Source organism: Salvelinus fontinalis, chromosome 35 (assembly GCF_029448725.1).
Source record: "Salvelinus fontinalis isolate EN_2023a chromosome 35, ASM2944872v1, whole genome shotgun sequence".
Classification (NCBI taxonomy): domain Eukaryota; kingdom Metazoa; phylum Chordata; class Actinopteri; order Salmoniformes; family Salmonidae; genus Salvelinus; species Salvelinus fontinalis.
This window is the reverse complement of record NC_074699.1, coordinates 31,768,743-31,794,968: the sequence shown is the minus strand read 5'-3', so window position 1 is coordinate 31,794,968 and position 26,226 is coordinate 31,768,743. Positions and strand designations below refer to the sequence as shown.

The 26,226-nt window shown below is 41.6% G+C and overlaps 1 protein-coding gene across 1 annotated transcript in view; it reads right to left on the bottom strand.

Annotated features, from left to right (window-relative positions):
- LOC129834726 (genetic suppressor element 1-like) overlaps window positions 1-26,226 on the bottom strand; it is a 569,678-nt gene that overhangs the window by 16,541 nt on the left and 526,911 nt on the right. Inside the window, exons 8-14 of the mRNA XM_055899962.1 lie at window positions 23,110-23,477; window positions 22,602-22,932; window positions 21,176-21,804; window positions 9,252-9,364; window positions 8,899-9,166; window positions 7,968-8,081; window positions 7,368-7,727 (exon numbers count right to left, since the gene is read on the bottom strand). Of these exons, the coding sequence (XP_055755937.1) occupies window positions 7,368-7,727; window positions 7,968-8,081; window positions 8,899-9,166; window positions 9,252-9,364; window positions 21,176-21,804; window positions 22,602-22,932; window positions 23,110-23,477 (2,183 nt within the window). The remainder of the gene's footprint in view (window positions 1-7,367; window positions 7,728-7,967; window positions 8,082-8,898; window positions 9,167-9,251; window positions 9,365-21,175; window positions 21,805-22,601; window positions 22,933-23,109; window positions 23,478-26,226) is intronic.

Below are 26,226 nucleotides of genomic sequence, written 5' to 3'. Positions count from 1 at the left end.
GCAGGCCAAAACTCCAATAACCAAACAGTCTTACACTAAAAGGGAATTATCATAATTTTCACAATTTCACAGTATTATCTCAAACTCATAGTGTGGAAATATTTATAAAACACAGGAATATCATGTTTCTGACTGTATTGGGTCTTTAACCCAAAGTTCTTCAAGTTTATTACCATCATTGTTAGGCCTAGTTATGTTCTTGTTTGACAAAATAATTTCTGAAGATTAATATTCATTTAATTTAGTGAACTTTTTTTTAATATGGTGAAACTATTCCTTTTTAAATATGTTTTTCAAAATAAACATTGAACAAATAATAGTCAAATCATCGTGTAAAAGCAGGTGAGTTGGGTCTATGCTTCTTGGCTGGAAAACCGTGCGAGTCAAGCAAAACAAGTCACCACTGTTACCCATTGATAGATGATAGAGATGATAGAGACCTTAGTGCTGCCTCTGATACCATCGATCACCACATTCTTTTGGAGAGGTTGGAAACCCAAATTGGTCAACACGGACAAGTTCTGGCCTGGTTTAGATCTTATCTGTCGGAAAGATATCAGTTTGTCTCTGTGAATGGTTTGTCCTCTAACAAATCAACTGTACATTTCGGTGTTCCTCAAGGTTCCGTTTTAGGACCACTATTGTTTTCACTATATTTTTACCTCTTCGGGATGTCATTCGAAAACATAATGTTAACTTTCACTGCTATGCGGATGACACACAGTTGTACATAAAAAAAAAAAATGGTGAAGCGCCGAAAATTCGCCCTCGCTAGAAGCCTGTGTTTCAGACATAAGGAAGTGGATGGCTGCAAACATTCTACTTTTAAACTCGGACAAAACAGAGATGCTTGTTCTAGGTCCCAGGAAACAAAGAGATCTTCTATTGAATCTGACAATTAATCTTGATGGTTGTAAAGTCGTCTCAAATAAAACTGAAGGACCTCGGCGTTACTCTGGACCCTGATCTCTCTTTTGACGAACATATCAAGACTGTTTCAAGGACATCTTTTTTCCATCTACGTAACATAGCAAAAATCAGAAACTTTCTGTACAAAAATGATGCAGAAAAATTAATCCATGCTTTTGTTACTTCTAGGTTAGACTACTGCAATGCTCTGCTTTCCGGCTACCCGGATAAAGCACTGAATAAACTTCAGTTAGTGCTAAATACGGCTGCTAGAATCCTGACTAGAACCCCAAAAATGTTATCATATTACTCCAATGCTAGCCTCCCTACACTGCCTTCCTGTTAAGGCAAGGGCTGATTTCAAGGTTTTACTGCTAACCTACAAAGCATTACATGGGCTTGCTCCTACCTATCTTTCCGATTTGGTCCTGCCGTACATACCTACACGTACGCTACGGTCACAAGACGCAGGCCTCCTAATTGTCCCTAGAATTTCTAAGCAAACAGCTGGAGGCAGGGCTTTCTCCTATATACACTGCTCAAAAAAATAAAGGGAACACTTAAACAACACAATGTAACTCCAAGTCAATCACACTTCTGTGAAATCAAACTGTCCACTTAGGAAGCAACACTGATTGACCATAAATTTCACATGCTGTTGTGCAACTGGAATAGACAAAAGGTGGACATTATAGGCAATTAGCAAGACACCCCCCAAAATAGGAGTGATTCTGCAGGTGGTGACCACAGACCACTTCTCAGTTCCTATGCTTCCTGGCTGATGTTTTGGTCACTTTTGAATGCTGGCGGTGCTCTCACTCTAGTGGTAGCATGAGACGGAGTCTACAACCCACACAAGTGGCTCAGGTAGTGCAGTTCATCCAGGATGGCACATCAATGCGAACTGTGGCAAAAAGGTTTGCTGTGTCTGTCAGCGTAGTGTCCAGAGCATGGAGGCGCTACCAGGAGACAGGCCAGTACATCAGGAGATGTGGAGGAGGCCGTAGGAGGGCAACAACCCAGCAGCAGGACCGCTACCTCCGCCTTTGAGCAGGAGGAGCACTGCCAGAGCCCTGCAAAATGACCTCCAGCAGTATTTATGCCCTAGGACCATGCCTCAGGACTACCTGGCATGATGACTCCTTGCTGTCCCCAGTCCACATGGCCGTGCTGCTGCTCCAGTTTCAACTGTTCTGCCTGCGGCTATGGAACCCTGACCTGTTCACCGGACATGCTACCTGTCCCAGACCTGCTGTTTTCAACTCTCTAGAGACAGCAGGAGCGGTAGAGATACTCTTAATGATCGGCTATGAAAAGCCAACTGACATTTACTCCTGAGGTGCTGACTTGCTGCACCCTCGACAACTACTGTGATTATTATTATTTGACCATGCTGGTCATTTATGAACATTTGAACATCTTGGCCATGTTCTGTTATAATCTCCACCCGGCACAGCCAGAAGAGGACTGGCCACCCCTCATAGCCTGGTTCCTCTCTAGGTTTCTTCCTAGGTTTTGGCCTTTCTAGGGAGTTTTTCCTAGCCACCGTGCTTCTACACCTGCATTGCTTGCTGTTTGGGGTTTTAGGCTGGGTTTCTGTACAGCACTTTGTAAATACATTTGATTTGATAGATAGGCGAGACATTTTTCAACAATACATTTTTTTGGGGGAAACTTGCATTCAATTGCCCATCCCTGTTGCTCAGAACAACCTTCCATTCCCTCTGTCACGAGGGGATTTATGGCTGATTTAACTTCTACTTGGTCACAATCCCGGATCCGGGAGCACCCTCATCAGTAAAAAAGCTGACTAGCATAGTCTAGCATAGCGCCACAAGTAAATACTAGCATCTAAATATCATTAAATCACAAGTCCAAGACACCAGATGAAAGATACACATCTTGTGAATCCAGCCATCATTTCTGATTTTTTAAATGTTTTACAGGGAAGACACAATATGTATTTCTATTAGCTAACCACGATAGCAAGACAACTTTTTTTTCCCACCATTTTTTTCCTGCATAGGTAGCTATCACAAATTCGACCAAATAAAGATATAAATAGTCACTAACCAATAAACAACTTCATCAGATGACAGTCTGATAACATATTTATTGTATAGCATATGTTTTGTTAGAAAAATTTGCATATTTCAGGTATAAATCATAGTTTTACATTGCAGCCACCATCACAACTCTCACCAAAGCAACTAGAATAACTACAGAGACCAACGTGAATTACCTAAATACTCATCATAAAACATTTATGAAAAATACACAGCGTACAGCAAGTGAAAGACAAAGATCTTGTGAATCCAGCCAATATTTCAGATTTTTTAAGTGTTTTACAGCGAAAACACAATATAGCATTATATTAGCTTACTACAATAGCCAACCACACAACAGCATTGATTCAAGCCAACAATAGCGATAACGAATAAACCAGCAAAATATATTATTTTTTTCACTAACCTTCTCAAACTTCTTCAGATGACAGTCCTATAGCATCATATTACACAATACATATAGAGTTTGTTCGAAAATGTGCATATTTAGCGGCACAAATCGTGGTTATACAATGAGAATAGTAGCCAAACTGCCAACAAAATGTCGGGAGAAATCTTGGGAGAGGCACGTAATCTAATCAGTAACTAATCATAAACTTGACAAAAAAATACAGGTTGGACAGCAAATGAAAGATACATTAGTTCTTAATGCAACCGCTGTGTTAGATTTTTAAAATTAACGTTACTACGACATACAGCGTGCGTTAAAGCGAGACCGCACCGAAATTAATGGCGGAATAGTAGTTTCACATTTTTCAACAGAACAACGAATTAACATCATAAATACTTCTTACTTTTTGATGAGTTTCCATCAGAATCTTGGGCAAGTTGTCCTTTGTCCAGAAGAATCGTTGCTCGGTTGTAGATTGTCGCCTTCAACTTTGGAATTAGCAGTAAACATTAGCCATGTGGCGAAGACGTGCCCAACTCACTATAACGCAGCACAAAGAAATATCCGAAAATCGCAATATACTGACATAAACTGATATAACTCGGTTTAAAATAACTACATTATGATGTCTTTAACACCTATATCGAATAAAATCAGAGCCGGATATATCTAAGGCCTATGACGGGAGCTTTCCAGAACGCCATCCTGAGGTCTGTCTTGCGTCATGGCGAATGTTGAAAAGAGTGTATCCCACGTACCCAGACCATTTATATGGCCTCAGATCTGCCTAGCAACTCCATTCCAATTCTCACTATTTGCTGACATCTAGGGGAAGGCGTATGCAGTGCATGTCGACCAATAGAAGACATGCAAATTAATAAACTGACCCTAGAACAGACTGCCTGATTTCAGATTTCTCACTTCCTCACAGGAAGTTTGCTCCAACTTGAGTTCTGTTTTACTCACAGATATAATTCAAACGGTTTTAGAAACTAGAGAGTGTTTTCTATCCAATAGTAATAATAATATGCATATTGTACGAGCAAGAATGGAGTACGAGGCAGTTTAATTTGGGAACTAAATTTTTACAAAGGGAAAACAGCACCCCCTATTGAGAAAAGGTTTTAAGATGAAAACCTCAACCCTGTTACAGTCAACCCTGTTACTTTAATAGCAATACATTGGCACTTACGATAGTATTTTTTAAAATTTAACCCCTTGCGATGAGAAAACACTATGAATGCTACACAACCTTAATGGTCAGGGTTAGGATCTATTTTGGTTTCAAGTGGTTTCTTCACTGACATTTTCAACCTCTCCCTGACCGAGTCTGTAATACCAACATGCTTCAAGCAGACCACCATAGTCCCTGTGCCCAAGAACACCAAGGTAACCTGCCTAAATAACTACCGACCCGTAGCACTCACATCAGTAGCCATGAAGTGCTTGAAAGGCTGATCATGGCTCACATCAACACCATCATCCCAGAAACCCTAGAGCCACTCCAATTTGCATACCGCCCCAACAGATCCACAGATGATGCAATCTCTATTGCACTCCACACTGCCCTTTCCCACCTGGTCAAAAGGAACACCTACGTGAGAATGCTATTCATTGACTTCAGCTTAGCGTTCAACACCATAGTACCCTCAAAGCTCATCACTAAGCTAAGGACCCTGGGACTAAACAGGGTAGGGTAGGCAACAACACATCTGCCACACTGATCCTCAACACCGGTGCCCCTCAAGGGTGCATGCTTAGTCTCTCCTGTATTCCCTGTTCACCCATGACTGCGTGGGCAAGCATGACTCCAACACCATCATTAAATTTGCAGATGACACAACAGTGGTAGGTCTGATCACCGTCAACAATGAGACAGCCTATAGGGAGGAGGTCAGAGACCTAGCAGTGTGGTGCCAGGACAACAACATCTCCCTCAACAATGAGACAGCCTATAGGGAGGAGGTCAGAGACCTAGCAGTGTGGTGCCAGGACAACAACATCTCCCTCAACAATGAGACAGCATATAGGGAGGAGGTCAGAGACCTGGCCGTGTGGTGCCAGGACAACAACATCTCCCTCAACAATGAGACAGCCTATAGGGAGGAGGTCAGAGACCTAGCAGTGTGGTGCCAGGACAACAACATCTCCCTCAACAATGAGACAGCATATAGGGAGGAGGTCAGAGACCTGGCCGTGTGGTGCCAGGACAACAACATCTCCCTCAACAATGAGACAGCATATAGGGAGGAGGTCAGAGACCTGGCCGTGTGGTGCCAGGACAACAACATCTCCCTCAACAATGAGACAGCCTATAGGGAGGAGGTCAGAGACCTAGCAGTGTGGTGCCAGGACAACAACATCTCCCTCAACAATGAGACAGCATATTGGGAGGAGGTCAGAGACCTGGCCGTGTGGTGCCAGGACAACAACATCTCCCTCAACAATGAGACAGCATATAGGGAGGAGGTCAGAGACCTGGCCGTGTGGTGCCAGGACAACAACATCTCCCTCAACAATGAGACAGCATATAGGGAGGAGGTCAGAGACCTGGCCGTGTGGTGCCAGGACAACAACATCTCCCTCAACAATGAGACAGCATATAGGGAGGAGGTCAGAGACCTGGCCGTGTGGTGCCAGGACAACAACATCTCCCTCAACAATGAGACAGCATATAGGGAGGAGGTCAGAGACCTGGCCGTGTGGTGCCAGGACAACAACATCTCCCTCAACAATGAGACAGCATATAGGGAGGAGGTCAGAGACCTGGCCGTGTGGTGCCAGGACAACAACATCTCCCTCAACAATGAGACAGCATATAGGGAGGAGGTCAGAGACCTGGCCGTGTGGTGCCAGGACAACAACATCTCCCTCAACATAATCAAGACAAAGGAGATGATCATGGACAACAGGAAAATCTAATCGAATCAAATTGACCCTACAGTGAAATGCTTACTTACAAGCCCTTAACCAACAATACCGTTTTAAGAAAAATAAGTGTTAGGTAAAAAATAGAAAATAAAAGCAACAAATAATTAAACAACAGCAGTAAAATAACAAGCGAGGCTATATACAGGGGGTACTGCTACAGAGTCAATGTGCGGGAGCACCGGTTAATTGAGGTAATATGTACATGTAGGTAGAGTTAAAGTGACTATGCATAGATTATAAACAGAGAGCAGCAGTAGCATAAAAGAGGGTGGGGGCAATGCAAATAGTCTGGGTAGCCATTTGATTAACTGTTCAGGAGTCTTATGGCTTGGGGGTAGAAGCTGTTAAGAAACCTCTTGGACCTAGACTCGGCGCTCCGGTTCCGCTTGCCGTGCAGTAGCAGAGAGAACAGTGTATGACTAGGGTGGCTGGAGTCTCCCTGCCATCCAGGACCTCTACACCAGGCGGTGTCAGAGGAAGGCCCTAAAAATTGTCAAAGACTCCAGCCACCCTAGTCATAGACTGTTCTCTCTGTTACCGCACGGCAAGAGGTACGGGAGTGCCAAGTCTAGGTCCAAAAGGCTCCTTAACAGCTTCTACCACCAAGCTATAAGACTGCTGGACAGTTAAGAAAATTGCTATTTGCATTTAACCCCGTTTTTTTACAATGCTGCTACTCGCTGTTTATTATCTATTATCTATACATAGTCACTTTACCCCTACCTACATGTACACATTACCTCAATTACCTCGACTAACCTGTACCCCAGCACATTGACTCAGTAGCGGTACCCCCTGTATATACCCTCGTTATTGTTACTTTATTGCGTTACTTTCTTTTTACTTTAGTTTATTTAGTAAATCTTTTCTTAACTCTTATTTTTCTTAAAACTGAATTTTGGTTGAGGGCTTGAAAGTAAGCATTTCACGGTAAGGTCTACACCTGTTGTATTCGGCGCATGTGACAAATACAATTTGATTTGATCTGGAGATTCACAGTATAAGCTGATCCTAGATCTGTGCCTGAGGATAACTTCCACCTGGAGTATGAACGAGAGCTGCTGCGGTACCTTTGTGCTTCTGTAGGGCCTTCTGTGTGGACTGGAGGACAGACTCGTGGAACTGCTGGGCAAACTCTTCAGCAGTAAAGCTCTCCCAGGGCTTGGTCCGGCCATTCAGGCTGGGGGGAGCGTCTTTAGGCTGCATGGGGGGCCGCAGGCTATTCAGCAGGCTGGATGACGAGGTCCTCTTGGAGGGGGGGCCCTCAGGGAGCCCACGGGTCTTTTCCGGGTAGGGGAGTGGAGGAGGGGGATCCTTTAGTCTCAGTGCGTCAGAGGAGGGGGGTTTAGACTGCCCCAGGAGTCCGCCGGGGGAGGAGGGACTGACACTGAGTGGCTCATCTGATTCGCTGGAAAGCGTTGAGGCAGGATCTGTCGGGACAGGCGGATGTCACAGTCAATGAATTGAGACACATTCCCACCCAGAATCATATAAATATACTGTATCAAGACATCAGCAGGCAATCAATCATTTGAACCACAACCCATAACATTACTGCCTGTAACATTACTACAGAGATGTCTCTCACACACCTGTCTGATAGATTAAGCACAAACAGCAGGGAAAGAATGAGGGTGTGTGTTTGTTTGTGTTTGTGCGTGCGCGCTTACCTGAGTTCTGTGCTTGGGGGGTCTTACATAGGGGTTGAGGGGCATGTCTGATGGTATCCAAGGTTACGCTCTTTTGTTTAATGGCCTGAAGCAATTCTACCACTGTCTCATTATCTGGCAGAGAGAGAGGTATATATAGAGAGAGAGAGTGGGAGAGCGAGAGAGAGAGAGCGAGAGCGAGAGAGAGAGAGAGAGAGGGGGAGAGAGAGAGAGAGAGAGAGAGAGAGAGGGGGGGGGAGAGAGAGCATTAACATCTCATCCACGTCTTTGTAATTCCTGCTGCACCTCTGCTGTGAGTGTGTGTGTGTGTGTGTGTTTGTGTGGGAGGCTGCACACTGCCATCTGCAGGCAGCATGCGGTAAATCCACAGGATTAGCACGGGATCGCCGTAAACCTGCCGCTGCCACAACACGCCTCACCACAGCAGTGTGTGTGTGTGTTTGTGTGTGTATCTGTTTCTCCTCACAGAAAGTCCAGCTGTCACACTGAAGAGGGAGGCAGTGTAATGTGTAATGCATGCTAGCAACAGTGTGTTTAATATATAACGTATAATTAAGCAATAAGGCACAAGGGCTGTGGTATATGGCCAATATACCAAGGCTAAGAGCTGTTCTTAGGCACAACGCATCTAAACTGGTTACCAACGTAATTAGAACAGTCAAAACAAATGGTCTTACCCGTGGTATACGGTTTGATATACAACGGCTTTCAGTCAATCAGGAATCAGGGATCGAACCACCCAGTTTATAATGTACAATAGAGATAGTGAAATGTCAGGTGTCTGTCACACTGTGTACATGTCTCCAGAGCACAGTGGACATGATAACCATGTCCATGACAGCTTTAGGGGTAGGGGGTTAGTTGCTCTGTGCAGTGAGGTTGGATGGTGAGTAGGGGTTAGGGTGTAGTGTTTAGGATGTAGGGTACATACCTCTCCTCTGCTGCACAGAGACGTGGGACAGGCTGAACATGGTGAGGAAGCGTTTCTTGTCTTCCAGTTCGGGGGCTCTGTCCATCTCCTCTGGGGTGAAGTGGGTGCTGAGGGGGGCCGGGGGAGGAGGGGTGCGTTTTGACAGCACAGCCGGGGGCGAGGGGCTACGCTCCCTCAGCATCCTCCTCCTCTTCCTCCTCTTCTGCTGCACCAGGTGGTCGCGTCGTGACACCGTGGTCAGACCAAACACACACAGGAAGTCCACTTTCTACAGGGGGAAAGGAAGGTATTATAAAGCCAGGAGATAACAGTGGGTATAGAGTGTGTGTGCAGGATAAAACATAAAACCGTACCTCCGTGGAGTCGTCCAGTTTGAGAGGGGGCTGCCCTGCTACCCTCCTGAGGTGGGCCCTGACCTCCTCCTCATCACTCTCATCATACGAGTCATCCAGCTCGTAGTAGTAACCTGGAATGACCAGAGGAGGCAGTTAGTACTGACTTACATACACCTAACAACTTCAGTACATACTACCACTACACAAACACAACTAACAACTTCAGTACATACTACCACTACACAAACACAACTAACAACTTCAGTACATACTACCACTACACAAACACAACTAACAACTTCAGTACATACTACCACTACACAAACACAACTAACAACTTCAGTACATACTACCACTACACAAACACAACTAACAACTTCAGTACATACTACCACTACACAAACACAACTAACAACTTCAGTACATACTACCACTACACAAACACAACTAACAACTTCAGTACATACTACCACTACACAAACACAACTAACAACTTCAGTACATACTACCACTACACAAACAGAACCTACAACTTCAGTACATACTACCACTACACAAACACAACTAACAACTTCAGTACATACTACCACTACACAAACACAACTAACAACTTCAGTACATACTACCACTACACAAACAGAACCTACAACTGTAGTACATACTACCACTACACAAACACAACTAACAACTTTAGTACATACTACCACTACACAAACACAACTAACAACTTCAGTACATACTACGACTACACAAACAGAACCTAAAACTTTAGTACATACTACCACTACACAAACACAACTAACAACTTCAGTACATACTACGACTACACAAACAGAACCTAAAACTTTAGTACATACTACCACTACACAAACAGAACCTACAACTTTAGTACATACTACCACTACACACACACAACTAACAACTTCAGTACATACTACCACTACACAAATACAACTAACAACTTCAGTACATACTACCACTACACAAACACAACTAACAACTTCAGTACATACTACCACTAGACAAACACAACTAACAACTTCAGTACATACTACCACTACATTAACACAACTAACAACTTCAGTATATACTACCACTACATAAACACAACTAACAACTTCAGTATATACTACCACTACACAAACACAACTAACAACTTCAGTATATACTACCACTACACAAACATAACTAACAACTTCAGTACATACTACCACTACACAAACACAACTAACAACTTCAGTACATACTACCACTACACAAACACAACTAACAACTTCACTACATACTACCACTACACAAACACAACTAACAACTTCAGTACATACTACCACTACACAAACACAACTAACAACTTCAGTACATACTACCACTACACAAACACAACTAACAACTTCAGTACATACTACCACTACACAAACACATCTAACAACTTCAGTACATATTACCACTACACAAACACAACTAACAACTTCAGTACATACTACCACTACACAAACACAACTAACAACTTCAGTACATACTACCACTACACAAACACAACTAACAACTTCACTACATACTACCACTACACAAAGAACTAACAACTTCAGTACATACTACCACTACACAAACACAACTAACAACTTCAGTACATACTACCACTACACAAACACAACTAACAACTTCAGTACATACTACCACTACACAAACACAACTAACAACTTCAGTACATACTACCCCTACACAAACACAACTAACAACTTCAGTACATACTACCACTACACAAACACAACTAACAACTTCAGTACATACTACCACTACACAAACACAACTAACAACTTCAGTACATACTACCACTACACAAACACTACTAACAACTTCAGTACATACTACCACTACACAAACAGAACCTAAAACTTTAGTACATACTACCACTACACAAACACAACTAACAACTTTAGTACATACTACCACTACACACACAGAACCTACAACTTTAGTACATACTACCACTACACAAACACAACTTACAACTTCAGTACATACTACGACTACACAAACACAACTAACAACTTCAGTACATACTACCACTACACAAACACAACTAACAACTTCAGTACATACTACCACTACACAAACACAACTAACAACTTCAGTACATACTACCACTACACAAACACAACTAACAACTTCACTACATACTACCACTACACAAACATAACTAACAACTTCAGTACATATTACCACTACACAAACACAACTAACAACTTCAGTACACACTACCACTACACAAACACAACTAACAACTTCAGTACATACTACCACTACACAAACACAACTAACAACTTCACTACATACTACCACTACACAAACATAACTAACAACTTCAGTACATATTACCACTACACAAACACAACTAACAACTTCAGTACATATTACCACTACACAAACACAACTAACAACTTCAGTACATACTACCACTACACAAACACAACTGACAACTTCAGTACATACTACCACTACACAAACACAACTAACAACTTCAGTACACACTACTACTACACAAACATAACCTACAACTTCAGTACATACTACCACTACACAAACACAACTAACAACTTCAGTACATACTACCACTACACAAACACATCTAACAACTTCAGTACATACTACCACTACACAAACACAACTAACAACTTCAGTACACACTACTACTACACAAACATAACCTACAACTTCAGTACATACTACCACTACACAAACACAACTAACAACTTCAGTACATACTACCACTACACAAACACATCTAACAACTTCAGTACATACTACCACTACACAAAGAACTAACAACTTCAGTACATACTACCACTACACAAACACATCTAACAACTTCAGTACATACTACCACTACACAAACACAACTAACAACTTCAGTACATACTACCACTACACAAACACATCTAACAACTTCAGTACATACTACCACTACACAAAGAACTAACAACTTCAGTACATACTACCACTACACAAACATAACCTACAACTTCAGCACATACTACAACTACACAAACACAACTAACAACTTCAGTACATACTACCACTACACAAACAGAACCTACAACTTTAGTACATACTACAACTACACAAACACAACTAACAACTTCAGTACATACTACCACTACACAAACACAACTAACAACTTCAGTACATACTACCACTACACAAACACAACTAACAACTTCACTACATACTACCACTATACAAACACAACTAACAACTTCAGTACATACTACCACTACACAAACACAACTAACAACTTCACTACATACTACCACTACACAAACAGAACCCACAACTTCAGTACATACTACCACTACACAAACACAACTAACAACTTCAGTACATACTACCACTACACAAACACAACTAACAACTTCAGTACATACTACCACTACACAAACACAACTAACAACTTCAGTACATACTACCACTACACACACAGAACCTACAACTTCAGTACATACTACCACTACACAAACACAACTAACACTTCAGTACATACTACCACTACACAAACAGAACTAACAACTTCAGTACATACTACCACTACACAAACACAACTAACAACTTCAGTACATACTACCACTACACAAACACAACTAACAACTTCAGTACATACTACCACTACACAAACACATCTAACAACTTCAGTACATACTACCACTAGACAAACACGACTAACAACTTCAGTACATACTACCACTACACAAACAGAACTAACAACTTCAGTACATACTACCACTACACAAACACAAATAACAACTTCAGTATATACTACCACTACACAAACAGAACTAACAACTTCAGTACATACTACCACTACACAAACACAACTAACAACTTCAGTACATACTACCACTACACAAACACAACTAACAACTTCAGTACATACTACCACTACACAAACACAACTAACAACTTCAGTACATACTACCACTACACAAACAGAACCTACAACTTCAGTATATACTACCACTACACAAACACAACTAACAACTTCAGTACATACTACCACTACACAAACACAACTAACAACTTCAGTACATACTACCACTACACAAACACAACTAACAACTTCAGTACATACTACCACTACACAAACACAACTAACAACTTCAGTACATACTACCACTACACAAACACAACTAACAACTTCAGTACATGCTACCACTACACAAACATAACCTACAGCTTCAGTATATACTACCACTACACAAACACAACTAACAACTTCAGTACATACTACCACTACACAAATACAACTAACAACTTCAGTACATACTACCACTACACAAACACAACTAACAACTTCAGTATATACTACCACTACATAAACAGAACCTACAACTTCAGTACATACTACCACTACACAAACACAACTAACAACTTCAGTACATACTACCACTACACAAACAGAACCTACAACTTCAGCACATACTACCACTACACAAACACAACTAACAACTTCAGTACATACTACCACTACACAAACACATCTAACAACTTCAGTACATACTACCACTACACAAACACAACTAACAACTTCAGTACATACTACCACTACACAAACACAACTAACAGCTTCAGTACATACTACCACTACACAAACACAACTAACAACTTCAGTACATACTACCACTACACAAACACAACTAACAACTTCAGTACATACTACCACTACACAAACACAACTAACAACTTCAGTACATACTACCACTACACAAACACAACTAACAACTTCAGTACATACTACCACTACACAAACACAACTAACAACTTCAGTACATACTACCACTACACAAACAGAACCTACAACTTCAGTATATACTACCACTACACAAACACAACTAACAACTTCAGTACATACTACCACTACACAAACACAACTAACAACTTCAGTATATACTACCACTACACAAACAGAACCTACAACTTCAGTATATACTACCACTACACAAACACAACTAACAACTTCAGTACACACTACCACTACACAAACAGAACCTACAACTTCAGTACATACTACCACTACACAAACACAACTAACAACTTCAGTACATACTACCACTACACAAACACAACTAACAACTTCAGTACATACTACCACTACACAAACACAACTAACAACTTCAGTACATACTACCACTACACAAACACAACTAACAACTTCAGTACACACTACCACTACACAAACAGAACCTACAACTTCAGTATATACTACCACTACACAAACACAACTAACAACTTCAGTACATACTACCACTACACAAACACAACTAACAACTTCAGTATATACTACCACTACACAAACAGAACTAACAACTTCAGTATATACTACCACTACACAAACACAACTAACAACTTCAGTATATACTACCACTACACAAACACAACTAACAACTTCAGTACATACTACCACTACACAAACACAACTAACAACTTCAGTACATACTACCACTACACAAACAGAACCTACAACTTCAGTATATACTACCACTACACAAACACATCTAACAACTTCAGTACATACTACCACTACACAAACACAACTAACAACTTCAGTACATACTACCACTACACAAACAAAACTAACAACTTCAGTACATACTACCACTACACAAACACAACTAACAACTTCAGTACATACTACCACTACACAAACACAACTAACAACTTCAGTACATACTACCACTACACAAACACAACTAACAACTTCAGTACATACTACCACTACACAAACAGAACTAACAACTTCAGTACATACTACCACTACACAAACAGAACCTACAACTTCAGTATATACTACCACTACACAAACACAACTAACAACTTCAGTATATACTACCACTACACAAACACAACTAACAACTTCAGTATATACTACCACTACACAAACACAACTAACAACTTCAGTACACACTACCACTACACAAACAGAACCTACAACTTCAGTACATTCTACCACTACACAAACACAACTAACAACTTCAGTACATACTACCAATACACAAACACAACTAACAACGTCAGTACATACTACCACTACACAAACAGAACCAACAACTTCAGTACATACTACCACTACACAAACAGAACCTACAACTTTCGTATATACTACCACTAGACAAACACAACTAACAACTTCAGTATATACTACCACTACACAAACACAACTAACAACTTCAGTACATTCTACCACTACACAAACACAACTAACAACTTCAGTACATACTACCAATACACAAACACAACTAACAACGTCAGTACATACTACCACTACACAAACAGAACTAACAACTTCAGTACATACTACCACTACACAAACAGAACCTACAACTTTCGTATATACTACCACTACACAAACACAACTAACAACTTCAGTACATACTACCACTACACAAAGACAACTAACAACTTCAGTATATACTACCACTACACAAACAGAACCTACAACTTCAGTATATACTACCACTACACAAACACATCTAACAACTTCAGTACATACTACCACTACACAAACAGAACTAACAACTTCAGTACATACTACCACTACACAAACACATCTAACAACTTCAGTACATACTACCACTACACAAACAGAACCTACAACTTTCGTATATACTACCACTACACAAACACAACTAACAACTTCAGTACATACTACCACTACACAAACACAACTAACAACTTCAGTACATACTACCACTACACAAACACAACTAACAACTTCAGTACACACTACCACTACACAAACAGAACCTACAACTTCAGTACATACTACCACTACACAAACACAACTAACAACTTCAGTACATACTACCACTACAAAAACACAACTAACAACTTCAGTACATACTACCACTACACAAACACAACTAACAACTTCAGTACATACTACCACTACACAAACAGAACTAACAACTTCAGTACATACTACCACTACACAAACACAACCTACAACTTCAGTATATACTACCACTACACAAACACAACTAACAACTTCAGTACACACTACCACTACACAAACAGAACCTACAACTTCAGTACATACTACCACTACACAAACACAACTAACAACTTCAGTACATACTACCACTACACAAACACAACTAACAACTTCAGTACATACTACCACTACACAAACACAACTAACAACTTCAGTACATACTACCACTACACAAACACAACTAACAACTTTAGTACATACTACCACTACACAAACACAACTAACAACTTCAGTACATACTACCACTACACAAACACAACTAACAACTTCAGTACATACTACCACTACACAAACAGAACCTACAACTTCAGTACATACTACCACTACACAAACACAACTAACAACTTCAGTACATACTACCACTACACAAACAGAACTAACAACTTCAGTACATACTACCACTACACAAACAGAACCTACAACTTCAGTATATACTACCACTACACAAACACAACTAACAACTTCAGTATATACTACCACTACACAAACACAACTAACAACTTCAGTATATACTACCACTACACAAACACAACTAACAACTTCAGTACACACTACCACTACACAAACAGAACCTACAACTTCAGTACATTCTACCACTACACAAACACAACTAACAACTTCAGTACATACTACCACTACACAAACACAACTAACAACTTCAGTACATACTACCACTACACAAACAGAACTAACAACTTCAGTACATACTACCACTACACAAACAGAACCTACAACTTTCGTATATACTACCACTACACAAACACAACTAACAACTTCAGTACATACTACCACTACACAAAGACAACTAACAACTTCAGTATATACTACCACTACACAAACAGAACCTACAACTTCAGTATATACTACCACTACACAAACACATCTAACAACTTCAGTACATACTACCACTACACAAACAGAACTAACAACTTCAGTACATACTACCACTACACAAACACAACTAACAACTTCAGTACATACTACCACTACACAAACACAACTAACAACTTCAGTACATACTACCACTACACAAACACAACTAACAACTTCAGTACATACTACCACTACACAAACAGAACCTACAACTTTCGTATATACTACCACTACACAAACACAACTAACAACTTCAGTACATACTACCACTACACAAACACAACTAACAACTTCAGTACATACTACCACTACACAAACACAACTAACAACTTCAGTACATACTACCACTACACAAACAGAACCTACAACTTCAGTATATACTACCACTACACAAACACAACTAACAACTTCAGTACATACTACCACTACACAAACACAACTAACAACTTCAGTACATACTACCACTACACAAACACAACTAACAACTTCAGTACATACTACCACTACACAAACACAACTAACAACTTCAGTACATACTACCACTACACAAACACAACCTACAACTTCAGTATATACTACCACTACACAAACACAACTAACAACTTCAGTACACACTACCACTACACAAACAGAACCTACAACTTCAGTACATACTACCACTACACAAACACAACTAACAACTTCAGTACATACTACCACTACACAAACACAACTAACAACTTCAGTACATACTACCACTACACAAACACAACTAACAACTTCAGTACATACTACCACTACACAAACACAACTAACAACTTCAGTACATACTACCACTACACAAACACAACTAACAACTTTAGTACATACTACCACTACACAAACACAACTAACAACTTCAGTACATACTACCACTACACAAACACAACTAACAACTTCAGTACATACTACCACTACACAAACAGAACCTACAACTTCAGTACATACTACCACTACACAAACACAACTAACAACTTCAGTACATACTACCACTACACAAACACAACTAACAACTTTAGTACATACTACCACTACACAAACACAACTAACAACTTCAGTACATACTACCACTACACAAACACAACTAACAACTTCAGTACATACTACCACTACACAAACACAACTAACAACTTCAGTACATACTACCACTACACAAACACAACTAACAACTTCAGTACATACTACCACTACACAAATACAACTAACAACTTCAGTACATACTACCACTACACAAATACAACTAACAACTTCAGTACATACTACCACTACACAAACACAACTAACAACTTCAGTACATACTACCACTACACAAACACAACTAACAACTTCAGTACACACTACCACTACACAAACAGAACCTACAACTTCAGTATATACTACCACTACACAAACACAACTAACAACTTCAGTACATACTACCACTACACAAACACAACTAACAACTTCAGTATATACTACCACTACACAAACACAACTAACAACTTCAGTACATACTACCACTACACAAACACAACTAACAACTTCAGTACATACTACCACTACACAAACAGAACTAACAACTTCAGTACATACTACCACTACACAAACAGAACCTACAACTTCAGTATATACTACCACTACACAAACACAACTAACAACTTCAGTATATACTACCACTACACAAACACAACTAACAACTTCAGTACATACTACCACTACACAAACACAACTAACAACTTCAGTACACACTACCACTACACAAACAGAACCTACAACTTCAGTACATACTACCACTACACAAACACAACTAACAACTTCAGTACATACTACCACTACACAAACACAACTAACAACTTCAGTACATACTACCACTACACAAACAGAACTAACAACTTCAGTACATACTACCACTACACAAACACAACTAACAACTTCAGTACATACTACCACTACACAAACACATCTAACAACTTCAGTACATACTACCACTACACAAACACAACTAACAACTTCAGTACATACTACCACTACACAAACAGAACCTACAACTTTCGTATATACTACCACTACACAAACACAACTAACAACTTCAGTACATACTACCACTACACAAACAGAACCTACAACTTCAGTACATACTACCACTACACAAACACAACTAACAACTTCAGTACACACTACCACTACACACACAGAACCTACAACTTCAGTACACACTACCACTACACAAACAGAACCTACAACTTCAGTACATACTACCACTACACAAACACAACTAACAACTTCAGTACATACTACCACTACAAAAACACAACTAACAACTTCAGTACATACTACCACTACACAAACACAACTAACAACTTCAGTACATACTACCACTACACAAACAGAACTAACAACTTCAGTACATACTACCACTACACAAACACAACCTACAACTTCAGTATATACTACCACTACACAAACACAACTAACAACTTCAGTACACACTACCACTACACAAACAGAACTAACAACTTCAGTACATACTACCACTACACAAACACAACTAACAACTTCAGTACATACTACCACTACACAAACAGAACCTACAACTTCAGTACATACTACCACTACACAAACACAACTAACAACTTTAGTACATACTACCACTACACAAACACAACTAACAACTTCAGTACATACTACCACTACACAAACACAACTAACAACTTCAGTACATACTACCACTACACAAACAGAACCTACAACTTCAGTACATACTACCACTACACAAACACAACTAACAACTTCAGTACATACTACCACTACACAAACACAACTAACAACTTCAGTACATACTACCACTAGACAAACACAACTAACAACTTCAGTACATACTACCACTACACAAACACAACTAACAACTTCAGTACATACTACCACTACACAAACACTACTAACAACTTCAGTACATACTACCACTACACAAACACAACTAACAACTTCAGTACATACTACCACTACACAAACACAACTAACAACTTCAGTACATACTACCACTACACAAACACAACTAACAACTTCAGTACATACTACCACTACACAAACACAACTAACAACTTCAGTACATACTACCACTACACAAACACAACTAACAACTTCAGTACATACTACCACTACACAAAGAACTAACAACTTCAGTACATACTACCACTACACAAACAGAACCTACAACTGTAGTACATACTACCACTACACAAACACAACTAACAACTTCAGTACATACTACCACTACACAAACATAACTAACAACTTCAGTACATACTACCACTACATAAACACAACTAACAACTTCAGTATATACTACCACTACACAAACACAACTAACAACTTCAGTACACACTACCACTACACAAACACAACTAACAACTTCAGTACATACTACCACTACACAAACACAACTAACAACTTCAGTATATACTACCACTACATAAACACAACTAACAACTTCAGTATATACTACCACTACACAAACACATCTAACAACTTCAGTATATACTACCACTACACAAACAGAACCTACAACTTCCGTACATACTACCACTACACAAACACATCTAACAACTTCAGTACATACTACCACTACACAAACACAACTAACAACTTCAGTACATACTACCACTACACAAACACAACTAACAACTTCAGTACATACTACCACTACACAAACACAACTAACAACTTCAGTACATACTACCACTACACAAACACAACTAACAACTTCAGTACATACTACCACTACACAAACACATCTAACAACTTCAGTACATACTACCACTACACAAACACAACTAACAACTTCAGTACATACTACCACTACACAAACAGAACTTACTGACACTGACACCACAAAAACAGAATCTCTACACAAGCTTGGAATGCATTTTCAACATAACACAAAAACTAAACATTGAAACAAAATTAACTAAACTCTAAAAACACACGCCTGAAACAATGGGTTTAGCAGCAGTAGGGTATATTTCACCTTTTTCCCTGGCCTCTCTCCTCCTCCTCTCCTCCAGGTCCAGTTTACTGACAGGCCTACGGTGCTGCTGGAGAAACTCATCGTACATTAGGCCAGACTCAGGCCCCATTCCCTGGCTCAGACTGTGTCCCTGGGCCTGGCTTTGTCTCCCCATCCCTGAGGGCCCCTGAAGGCTCTTTAGGGCCCCGCTGCTCTTCATCCCTCCCCCCAGCTCTCCGTACTGGCTGGGCAGGGACAGCGAGGCCCTCTGCTGGCTGAAGAAGGTCTGGGTGGATTTCTCCAGCTCTGCCAGGAAGGTGCTGGGCTCAGGCAGCCCCGGGGGGCCTCGGAGAGGGGGGTGGTACTTCTCCAGGCCCCCGTCCCGGTCCCTTCCCCTCCGGAGCCCATCCTCCAGTTTGGGAGGCAAGCGGCTGAGGTCGTAGTGGCCCAAGCCCGGTGGGTCATGGTGGGTGGTGCGTCGTGAGTCCGAGGCGGTATCGATGAGGGAGGCGGGATTCCACAAGGTGGTGGGGAGAGGGGGGTGGGGGTGGTCACGCGACTGGAGGGGTTTGGGGGAGATGAGGGGGGGAGGGGCACCCAGGTGGGGGTGGAGGTCACGGCCACCCGGTTCGTGGTGATTTGGTATGGATCTGTGGGAGAGAGAGAGAGAGAGAGAGAGAGAGAGAGAGAGAGAGAGAGAGAGAGAGAGAGAGAGAGAGAGAGAGAGAGAGAGAGAGAGAGAGAGAGAGAGAGAGAGAGAGAGAGAGAGAGAGAGACTGTAATGAGCACTGAGTTGTAACACATGAGTTGTGTTACTCACAACGAGCAATGATGCACACAGTCCTCTGTAATTCATACACCTCAACTCCACAGATACACCTTCTCCCAGATATACACACATATAGGTAGGCACCTCCCTCCCTCTTCTCTCTCTTTCCCTCTCTGTGATGGTCTTATCAGGTCCAGGCAGAGTAGCCCGGAGCATAGTGGAGAGGAAAGGAGAGGAGGATGTAGTCAGAGTACACAGACCTCTTCTCTCCACCTCTCCATCTCTCCACCTCTCCATCTCTCCACCTCTACAGCTCTCCACCTCTACAGCTCTCCACCTCTACAGCTCTCCACCTCTACAGCTCTCCATCTCTACAGCTCTCCACCTCTACAGCTCTCCACCTCTACAGCTCTCCACCTCTACAGCTCTCCACCCAGCCTGGGTTGCTTTGATCTTTTCAACACACAGGATTCACACAGAGGAATACTGACAGACGGACAAACATGACAGGATGAAACAGACACAGATTCAACTGACAGACAGACAGACTCAGGATGAGGGAGAGAAAAAGACAATCAGACAGAAATTGACAGATGGATGGACACAGAACTGTGTGTGTGTATGTGTGTGTGTGTGTGTATGTGTATGTGTGTGTGTATGTGTGTGTATGTGTCTAACCTGTGTGTGTCTGAGCGTAGCTCTCCTCCCTCCCCAGGTCGTCCCAAGTCCAGGTGTTGCTCTAAGACCTGCTGTCTGAACTCTGACACCTGGTACTGACGATCCTCCTTCTCCTGGCGAAGCATCCGTTGCCGCGCCAACCAGCGCTCTTCCTCATTGGTCCGCTGGAGCATCATGGCGGCGGTGAGCCCCACCCCCATGCCGCCGGGCCCCAGGTAGAGGCCATGGGCGGAGACCAGGCCGGGAACACCGTGATGTGATTGGCTCAGGGAGGAGTGGAGGCCTGGTGGCATTGGCTTAGGAGCTTGGAGGGCGGGCTCTTTGGTTTTGTCTGAGAAGAGGGAAAATGTATTTTTATCCTGATTATTGAAGACCTATATCAGTGTGATGTGAACTGTTTTTATTGAGGTGACACAGGTCATGGAAATATTTTCAGTGGTACAATATAAAGATAGGCAGAACTGTGCTTGAGAGTTTTGGAGGACGGTGGGGTGGTGTTGTGTCGTACCTGGCCGGTTGAGGGTGAGTCTCTCAGGCTTGGTTCTGTCCTCCTGTCCTCTCATGGCATGGAGCTCAGCCAGGTAGTGACTCTCCATTGCCTTGGACTGTAGCTCCTTCTCTCTCATCACTCTCTCCTTTTGCCTCTCCTTCTGCCTCTCCATCTCCCTCTCTCTCTCTCGCTCCTTCTCTCTCTCCCGCTCCCTCTCCCGCTCCCGCTCTCTCTCCCGCTCCAGCTCCTTCTCTCTTTCTCGCTCCCTCTCTCTTTCTCTCTCCCGCTCCTTCTCTCGCTCCGCCTCACGCTCCCTCTCTTTCTCGCGCTCTCGTTCACGCTCGCGCTCCCTCTCTCGCTGTCGGAGCTCATCTTCCATCTGGAGCCTGTAGAAAAGAGACATAAGGGAAGAGAGAAGGAAAGAGAGACATAGGGGAAGAGAGAAGGAAAGAGAGACATAAGGGAAGAGAGAAGGAAAGAGAGACATAAGGGAAGAGAGAAGGAAAGAGAGAAGGAAAGAGAGACATAAGGGAAGAGAGAAGGAAAGAGAGACATAAGGGAAGAGAGAAGGAGAGAGAGACATAAGGGAATAGAGAAGGAAAGAGAGACATAAGGGAAGAGAGAAGGAGAGAGAGACATAAGGGAAGAGAGAAGGAGAGAGAGACACAAGGGAAGAGAGAAGGAGAGAGAGAGATAAGGGAAGAGAGAAGGAAAGAGAGACATAAGGGAAGAGAGAAGGAAAGAGAGACATAAGGGAATAGAGAAGGAAAGAGAGACATAAGGGAAGAGAGAAGGAGAGAGAGACACAAGGGAAGAGAGAAGGAGAGAGAGACACAAGGGAAGAGAGAAGGAGAGAGAGAGATAAGGGAAGAGAGAAGGAAAGAGAGACATAAGGGAAGAGAGAAGGAAAGAGAGACATAAGGGAAAAGAGAAGGAAAGAGAGACATAAGGGAAGAGAGAAGGAAAGAGAGACATAAGGGAAGAGAGAAGGAAAGAGAGACATAAGGGAAGAGAGAAGGAAAGAGAGACATAAGGGAAGAGAGAAGGAAAGAGAGACATAAGGGAAGAGAGAAGGAAAGAGAGAAGGAAAGAGAGACATAAGGGAAGAGAGAAGGAAAGAGAGACATAAGGGAAGAGAGAAGGAAAGAGAGACATAAGGGAAGAGAGAAGGAAAGAGAGAAGGAAAGAGAGACATAAGGGAATAGAGAAGGAAAGAGAGACATAAGGGAAGAGAGAAGGAAAGAGAGACATAAGGGAAGAGAGAAGGAAAGAGAGACATAAGGGAAGAGAGAAGGAAAGAGAGACATAAGGGAAGAGAGAAGGAAAGAGAGAAGGAAAGAGAGACATAAGGGAATAGAGAAGGAAAGAGAGACATAAGGGAAGAGAGAAGGAAAGAGAGAAGGAAAGAGAGACATAAGGGAATAGAGAAGGAAAGAGAGACATAAGGGAAGAGAGAAGGAAAGAGAGAAGGAAAGAGAGACATAAGGGAAGAGAGAAGGAAAAAGAGACATAAGGGAAGAGAGAAGGAAAGAGAGAAGGAAAGAGAGACATAAGGGAAGAGAGAAGGAAAGAGAGACATAAGGGAAGAGAGAAGGAAAGAGAGACATAAGGGAAGAGAGAAGGAAAGAGAGACATAAGGGAAGAGAGAAGGAAAGAGAGACATAAGGGAAGAGAGAAGGAAAGAGAGACATAAGGGAAGAGAGAAGGAAAGAGAGACATAAGGGAAGAGAGAAGGAAAGAGAGACATAAGGGAATAGAGAAGGAAAGAGAGACATAAGGGAAGAGAGAAGGAAAGAGAGACATAAGGGAAGAGAGAAGGAAAGAGAGACATAAGGGAAGAGAGAAGGAAAGAGAGACATAAGGGAAGAGAGAAGGAAAGAGAGACATAAGGGAAGAGAGAAGGAAAGAGAGACATAAGGGAAGAGAGAAGGAAAGAGAGACATAAGGGAATAGAGAAGGAGAGAGAGACATAAGGGAAGAGAGAAGGAAAGAGAGACATAAGGGAAGAGAGAAGGAAAGAGAGACATAAGGGAAGAGAGAAGGAAAGAGAGACATAAGGGAATAGAGAAGGAGAGAGAGACATAAGGGAAGAGAGAAGGAAAGAGAGACATAAGGGAATAGAGAAGGAAAGAGAGACATAAGGGAAGAGAGAAGGAAAGAGAGACATAAGGGAAGAGAGAAGGAGAGAGAGACATAAGGGAAGAGAGAAGGAAAGAGAGACATAAGGGAATAGAGAAGGAAAGAGAGACATAAGGGAAGAGAGAAGGAAAGAGAGACATAAGGGAATAGAGAAGGAGAGAGAGACATAAGGGAATAGAGAAGGAAAGAGAGACATAAGGGAAGAGAGAAGGAAAGAGAGACATAAGGGAATAGAGAAGGAGAGAGAGACATAAGGGAAGAGAGAAGGAAAGAGAGACATAAGGGAATAGAGAAGGAAAGAGAGACATAAGGGAAGAGAGAAGGAAAGAGAGACATAAGGGAAGAGAGAAGGAGAGAGAGACATAAGGGAAGAGAGAAGGAAATAGAGACATAAGGGAAGAGAGAAGGAAAGAGAGACATAAGGGAAGAGAGAAGGAAAGAGAGAAGGAAAGAGAGACATAAGGGAAGAGAGAAGGAAAGAGAGACATAAGGGAAGAGAGAAGGAAAGAGAGACATAAGGGAAGAGAGAAGGAAAGAGAGACATAAGGGAAGAGAGAAGGAAAGAGAGACATAAGGGAAGAGAGAAGGAAAGAGAGACATAAGGGAAGAGAGAAGGAAAGAGAGACATAAGGGAAGAGAGAAGGAAAGAGAGACATAAGGGAATAGAGAAGGAGAGAGAGACATAAGGGAAGAGAGAAGGAAAGAGAGACATAAGGGAAGAGAGAAGGAAAGAGAGACATAAGGGAATAGAGAAGGAGAGAGAGACATAAGGGAAGAGAGAAGGAAAGAGAGACATAAGGGAAGAGAGAAGGAAAGAGAGACATAAGGGAAGAGAGAAGGAAAGAGAGACATAAGGGAAGAGAGAAGGAGAGAGAGACATAAGGGAAGAGAGAAGGAAAGAGAGACATAAGGGAATAGAGAAGGAAAGAGAGACATAAGGGAAGAGAGAAGGAAAGAGAGACATAAGGGAATAGAGAAGGAGAGAGAGACATAAGG